Consider the following 7,500-nt stretch of genomic DNA (forward strand, 5'->3'; position numbering starts at 1 on the left):
TTGAAACGACTTTGGTCCACCAGTTTAACCTCCCTTTAAAAGAAAAGCCAAACACCACAGAATGTAAGCACTGCCCTGTATGAGCCGAGCGACCGCTCAGTGCTTTACGACGAGCCGTACCAGCGTGCTCCAAAGCCACCATCATGGACTGCTCAATCAGATCCCTCTCGATGAAGTTGCGGAAGTCGTCGTGGTACACAGTGAGGTTGGGTAGCTGGAAAGTGCACAGAGGTGTTTCCAGGAGGAATTCACTGCTGGCTCCTCCTGTGGAGACGTGAGAGCGAGCCAGAGACACGATGGTGGAACTCGCATGAGAGATGCCCCGGGACAGGCGCTTCTCTGTGGCTGAAAACACGCATACTGCATATCAATCCCACAAACAAACAGTTCATACTCAACAAAAACTGGTTTCGAGGTGTTGAATAAGATAAGATAAGATAAGTGTTCTTATACACCAGGGGTGTCCAAACTGTGGCCCAATTTTTGGTCCTTCCTGCTAAGTTGGCCCAAACAACAACCCTGTTGTACAATAAAATTCAAACATATTTATGTAAGGCTGAGCAAAATAATATGTCTGTTGCCGTAACCCGACCGACCCAGTATGAAACTAGCCGACTGAAAAAATATCAGCATTTTGTTGAAAAAACGTCAAAATCTTTTATTTTTCAATTATTTCGCGACTCGCCGACCGGTCGGTCCTGAACCACCGTGTAGAATATTTTCATCACGTTGATGAAACCTATCTTTCATCCCAAAAGACCGAAAACGCACTATGCAACACATGTGCGATTTCATATTCAGTCCTCCACATGCGTCTGTAACAACACAGAACGCGCAAAAAAATTGTCATATTGCCTTTTACAAGTTGGTTTGCCTCTGTCGGCGCCACTGACATGTCCATAGTAATGTCACGCTCTGTCAGGGTGTGAAATTTGACTTATGTAAATGCATTCTGGGATTGAAACACGCCCAGCAGCGCCATCACAACAAACATGGCGGCACCCGTGTCCCCCCAATGTTCCCCCCGCTCGCCTTCACTACCAAAATAAAGTATAGCGGCATAAAAAAGGTTGAAGCCTGACCCCTGGACTGTTGAAGCCTGACCCCTGGACTATTGAAGCCTCTGAGCCCTGGACTGTTGAAGCCTCTGACCGCTGGACTGTTGAAGCCTGACCCCTGGACTGTTGAAGCCTCTGAGCCCTGGACTGTTGAAGCCTGACCCCTGGACTGTTGAAGCCTGACCCCTGGACTGTTGAAGCCTGACCGCTGGACTGTTGAAGCCTGACCCCTGGACTGTTGAAGCCTCTGAGCCCTGGACTGTTGAAGCCTGACCCCTGGACTGTTGAAGTCTGACCCCTGGACTGTTGAAGCCTGACCCCTGGACTGTTGAAGTCTGACCCCTGGACTGTTGAAGCCTGACCCCTGGACTGTTGAAGCCTGACCCCTGGACCGTTGGAGCCTGACCCCTGGTGGTCACTCCGAGTCAAAAAATGGCAAAATTTGGATCTTTTTTTTTTGCCTTCGAAGTAAAAAAAAAAATATAAGACTTTGCCTACTGTCCGACCCACTTGAAAAATGTTGACTCGGGTTACAGCAAACAGACAATTTATTTGGGGCAGACTTTTACCAACCTAATATTATTGATCCAAGTCTTATTAAAGGTGTTGAGGCATCGAAGCACTCCTGCAATACACTGTTCTGTTTGTCCTGCTCTGTGGACAGGTTCTGTTTGTCCTGCTCTGTGGACAGGTTCTGTTTGTCCTGCTCTGTGGACAGGTTCTGTTAGTCCTGCTCTGTGGACAGGTTAAGTTAGTCCTGCTCTGTGGACAGGTTCTGTTTGTCCTGCTCTGTGGACATGTTCTGTTTGTCCTGCTCTGTGGACATGTTCTGTTTGTCCTGCTCTGTGGACAGGTTCTCTTTGTCCTGCTCTGTGGACAGGTTCTCTTTGTCCTGCTCTGTGGACAGGTTCTGTTTGTCCTGCTCTGTGGACAGGTTAAGTTAGTCCTGCTCTGTGGACAGGTTCTGTTTGTCCTGCTCTGTGGACAGGTTCTGTTTGTCCTGCTCTGTGGACAGGTTCTGTTAGTCCTGCTCTGTGGACATGTTCTGTTTGTCCTGCTCTGTGGACATGTTCTGTTTGTCCTGCTCTGTGGACATGTTCTGTTTGTCCTGCTCTGTGGACATGTTCTGTTAGTACTGCTCTGTGGACAGGTGTGGACAGGTTCTGTAGTCCTGCTCTGTGGACAGGTGTGGACAGGTTCTGTAGTCCTGCTCTGTGGACAGGTGTGGACAGGTTCTGTAGTCCTGCTCTGTGGACAGGTTCTGTTTGTCCTGCTCTGTGGACAGGTTCTGTTAGTCCTGCTCTGTGGACATGTTCTGTTTGTCCTGCTCTGTGGACATGTTCTGTTTGTCCTGCTCTGTGGACAGGTGTGGACAGGTTCTGTAGTCCTGCTCTGTGGACAGGTGTGGACAGGTTCTGTGGTCCTGCTCTGTGGACAGGTGTGGACAGGTTCTGTAGTCCTGCTCTGTGGACAGGTGTGGACAGGTTCTGTAGTCCTGCTCTGTGGACAGGTGTGGACAGGTTCTGTAGTCCTGCTCTGTGGACAGGTGTGGACAGGTTCTGTAGTCCTGCTCTGTGGACAGGTTCTGTAGTCCTGCTCTGTGGACAGGTTCTGTAGTCCTGGTCTGTGGACAGGTGTGGACAGGTTCTGTAGTCCTGCTCTGTGGACAGGTTAAGTTAGTCCTGCTCTGTGGACAGGTTCTGTTTGTCCTGCTCTGTGGACAGGTTCTGTTTGTCCTGCTCTGTGGACAGGTGTGGACAGGTTCTGTAGTCCTGCTCTGTGGACAGGTGTGGACAGGTTCTGTAGTCCTGCTCTGTGGACAGGTGTGGACAGGTTCTGTAGTCCTGCTCTGTGGACAGGTGTGGACAGGTTCTGTAGTCCTGCTCTGTGGACAGGTGTGGACAGGTTCTGTAGTCCTGGTCTGTGGACAGGTGTGGACAGGTTCTGTAGTCCTGCTCTGTGGACAGGTTAAGTTAGTCCTGCTCTGTGGACAGGTTCTGTTTGTCCTGCTCTGTGGACAGGTTCTGTTTGTCCTGCTCTGTGGACAGGTTCTGTTAGTCCTGCTCTGTGGACATGTTCTGTTTGTCCTGCTCTGTGGACAGGTGTGGACAGGTTCTGTAGTCCTGCTCTGTGGACAGGTGTGGACAGGTTCTGTGGTCCTGCTCTGTGGACAGGTGTGGACAGGTTCTGTAGTCCTGCTCTGTGGACAGGTGTGGACAGGTTCTGTAGTCCTGCTCTGTGGACAGGTGTGGACAGGTTCTGTAGTCCTGCTCTGTGGACAGGTTCTGTAGTCCTGGTCTGTGGACAGGTGTGGACAGGTTCTGTAGTCCTGCTCTGTGGACAGGTTAAGTTAGTCCTGCTCTGTGGACAGGTTCTGTTTGTCCTGCTCTGTGGACAGGTTCTGTTTGTCCTGCTCTGTGGACAGGTTCAGTTAGTCCTGCTCTGTGGACAGGTTCTGTTTGTCCTGCTCTGTGGACAGGTTAAGTTAGTCCTGCTCTGTGGACAGGTTCAGTTAGTCCTGCTCTGTGGACATGTTCAGTTAGTCCTGCTCTGTGGACATGTTCAGTTAGTCCTGCTCTGTGGACATGTTCTGTTAGTACTGCTCTGTGGACAGGTGTGGACAGGTTCTGTAGTCCTGCTCTGTGGACAGGTGTGGACAGGTTCTGTAGTCCTGCTCTGTGGACAGGTGTAGACAGGTGTGGACAGGTTCTGTAGTCCTGCTCTGTGGACAGGTGTGGACAGGTTCTGTAGTCCTGCTCTGTGGACAGGTGTGGACAGGTTCTGTAGTCCTGCTCTGTGGACAGGTGTGGACAGGTTCTGTAGTCCTGCTCTGTGGACAGGTGTGGACAGGTTCTGTAGTCCTGCTCTGTGGACAGGTGTGGACAGGTTCTGTAGTCCTGCTCTGTGGACAGGTGTGGACAGGTTCTGTAGTCCTGCTATGTAGACAGGTGTGGACAGGTTCTGTAGTCCTGCTCTGTGGACAGGTGTGGACAGGTTCTGTAGTCCTGCTATGTAGACAGGTGTGGACAGGTTCTGTAGTCCTGCTCTGTGGACAGGTGTGGACAGGTTCTGTAGTCCTGCTCTGTGGACAGGTGTGGACAGGTTCTGTAGTCCTGCTCTGTGGACAGGTGTGGACAGGTTCTGTAGTCCTGCTCTGGTTGACTCACCTTGCACCACCTCCTCCTGCCTCTGCAGAAGCGGCCGTCCCACTCGAGCCATGTCTTTGTCTGGGGGGACAAAGGAGTAGGACAGGTTCACGGCGTGGACCTGCCGGAGCTGCTCGAAGTCACTGAGGGCCGCCGTAAAGTCCCAGTTCTTCCCTGGAGAGAGGGTTGAGAATGTTACCAAAATTAATAAAATCATAAAAAATCCCATAATTTCATTTTCGTGTAGAATTGTCAATGAAATACACAAACAACTCCAACAAGTCAGTATTTAAGGCTGGAGGGAAAACTATTAGCAATAAATCATGACAAGAAAGAAACATCATCAACATAAGTCATATCCTGACGGAGAAATGCTCCTTCAATGCACTTAAGACATTTGGCTGTCTGACACGTTTCAGTCTTTCCAAATTAAGTCCATCATGCAAAGTTATTCAAGCATCGTGTTAGCATCGTGTTAGCATCATGTTAGCATCGTGTTAGCATCGTGTTAGCATCATGTTAGCATCATGTTAGCATCACGTTAGCATCATGTTAGCAGATAACAAACCCCTTGACTCTGGCAGTGGAAAAGTATCTAAAATCTATAAATGTTACGTTGCACTTCCTCTTGCACCTTTAATGTGATAAAAACACACTTCACATCAGAACAATGGGATACAATCCTGAGCCGCTCAAACAATCTTTTAAAATGTGTCAAGTATAAAATCATACAAATTAAGATTCTTTTCAGATCATATATCGCCCCACATTAAGTTAAAACAATGAATAATGGTGTTAGGGATAAATGGCACTGCCACATACACAGACATTATGGTTAAAAATCAGAGATTATTTATGTAAATTATTTAAAATCAACTTTACTTTAGAACCAGCAGTGCATTCTGGGAAAACAAATAGAGGGAGCAACCACAAAAAAATTTTTTTTTTTACTAGACTTAGCCTTTCTTTCAGCTAAACGGCTCATTTTAATCAACTGGAAAGTGAAGAAACCAAATTGTTTTAATAAAGTTAAACTGGCAGAAGAACTTTCTGGAACGTGTGTCTATGGAACAAGAAGCTTCTGTTCTGCAAGATCTGGGCAGTGACCACAGTGACCGCAGTGATCACAGCGACCACAGTGACAGCAGTGACAGCAGTGACTGCAGTGATCACAGCGACCACAGTGACCGCAGTGATCACAGCGACCACAGTGACCGCAGTGATCACAGCGACCACAGTGACCGCAGTGACAGCTGTGACCGCAGTGACCACAGTGACCGCAGTGATCACAGCGACCACAGCGACCAAAGTGACAGCAGTGACCGCTGTGACCGCAGTGACAGCAGTGACAGCTGTGACCGCAGTGACCGCAGTGACAGCAGTGACAGCAGTGACCGCAGTGACCGCAGTGACAGCAGTGACAGCAGTGACCGCAGTGACAGCAGTGACCGCAGCGACCACAGCGACCAAAGTGACAGCAGTGACCGCAGTGACCGCAGTACCAAAGTGACCGCAGTGTCCGCAGTGACTACAGTAACCGCAGTGACCAGTGACCGCAGTACCAAAGTGACCGCAGTCACCTCAGTGACCGCAGTGTCCGCAGTGACTACAGTAACCGCAGTGACCAGTGACCGCAGTACCAAAGTGACCGCAGTCACCTCAGTGACCGCAGTGACCGCAGTGACTACAGTGACCGCGGTACCAAAGTGACCGCAGTCACCTCAGTGACCGCAGTGTCCACAGTGACTGCAGTGTCCGCAGTGACCGCAGTGACTACAGTGACCGCAGTACCAAAGTGACCGCAGTCACCTCAGTGACCGCAGTGACTACAGTGACCGCAGTACCAAAGTGACCGCAGTCACCTCAGTGACCTCAGTGACCGCAGTGACAGCAGTCACCGCAGTGACCGCAGTCACCTCAGTGACCACAGTGACGGCAGTGACCACAGTGACAGCAGTGACCACAGTACCAAAGTGACCGCAGTCACCACAGTGACCGCAGTACCAAAGTGACCGCAGTCACCTCAGTGACCATAGTGTCCGCAGTGACCACAGTGACCGCAGTACCAAAGTGACCGCAGTCACCTCAGTGACCGCAGTGACAGCAGTCACCTCAGTGACCACAGTGACCGCAGTACCAAAGTGACCGCAGTCACCTCAGTGACCGCAGTGACAGCAGTGACCGCAGTGACAGCTGTGACCGCAGTGACCGCAGTGACAGCTGTGACCGCAGTGACAGCAGTGACCGCAGTGACAGCTGTGACAGCAGTGACCGCAGTGACAGCAGTGACCGCAGTGACAGCTGTGACCGCAGTGACCGCAGTGACAGCAGTGACAGCAGTGACCGCAGTGACAGCTGTGACAGCTGTGACAGCTGTCACAGCTGTGACCGCAGTGACAGCAGTGACCGCAGTGACAGCAGTGACCGCAGTGACAGCTGTGACAGCTGTGACCGCAGTGACCGCAGTGACAGCTGTGACCGCAGTGACAGCAGTGACCGCAGTGACAGCTGTGACCGCAGTGACAGCTGTGACCGCAGTGACAGCAGTGACAGCAGTGACCGCAGTGACAGCTGTGACAGCTGTGACCGCAGTGACCGCAGTGACAGCAGTGACAGCAGTGACAGCAGTGACCGCAGTGACAGCTGTGACCGCAGTGACCACAGTGACCGCAGTGATCACAGCGACCACAGCGACCAAAGTGACAGCAGTGACCGCTGTGACCGCAGTGACAGCAGTGACAGCTGTGACCGCAGTGACCGCAGTGACAGCAGTGACCGCAGTGACAGCAGTGACCGCAGCGACCACAGCGACCAAAGTGACAGCAGTGACCGCAGTGACCGCAGTACCAAAGTGACCGCAGTCACCTCAGTGACCGCAGTGTCCGCAGTGACCGCAGTGACTACAGTAACCGCAGTGACCGCAGTACCAAAGTGACCGCAGTCACCTCAGTGACCGCAGTGACCGCAGTGACTACAGTGACCGCGGTACCAAAGTGACCGCAGTCACCTCAGTGACCGCAGTGTCCACAGTGACTGCAGTGTCCGCAGTGACCGCAGTGACTACAGTGACCGCAGTACCAAAGTGACCGCAGTCACCTCAGTGACCGCAGTGCCTACAGTGACCGCAGTACCAAAGTGACCGCAGTCACCTCAGTGACCTCAGTGACCGCAGTGACAGCAGTCACCGCAGTGACCGCAGTCACCTCAGTGACCACAGTGACGGCAGTGACCACAGTGACGGCAGTGACCACAGTGACAGCAGTGACCACAGTACCAAAGTGACCGCAGTCACCACA

At 51.6% G+C, this 7,500-nt stretch overlaps 1 protein-coding gene across 2 annotated transcripts in view; it reads right to left on the minus strand.

Annotated features, from left to right (window-relative positions):
* The window catches only part of otud7b (OTU deubiquitinase 7B), a 40,772-nt gene that overhangs the window by 8,114 nt on the left and 25,158 nt on the right, over window positions 1-7,500 (minus strand). For both annotated transcript variants that reach the window (XM_072460105.1, XM_072460104.1), the window contains exons 3-5: window positions 4,226-4,378; window positions 121-345; window positions 1-33 (exon numbers count right to left, since the gene is read on the minus strand). The exon at window positions 1-33 is cut by the window's left edge and continues 69 nt beyond it. In XM_072460105.1, coding sequence (XP_072316206.1) covers window positions 1-33; window positions 121-345; window positions 4,226-4,378 — 411 coding nt within the window. The remainder of the gene's footprint in view (window positions 34-120; window positions 346-4,225; window positions 4,379-7,500) is intronic.

This window comes from Eucyclogobius newberryi, unplaced genomic scaffold, assembly GCF_026437365.1.
Source record: "Eucyclogobius newberryi isolate DKJ021-1_F unplaced genomic scaffold, fEucNew1.0.hap1 SCAF_3, whole genome shotgun sequence".
NCBI lineage: Eukaryota > Metazoa > Chordata > Actinopteri > Gobiiformes > Gobiidae > Eucyclogobius > Eucyclogobius newberryi.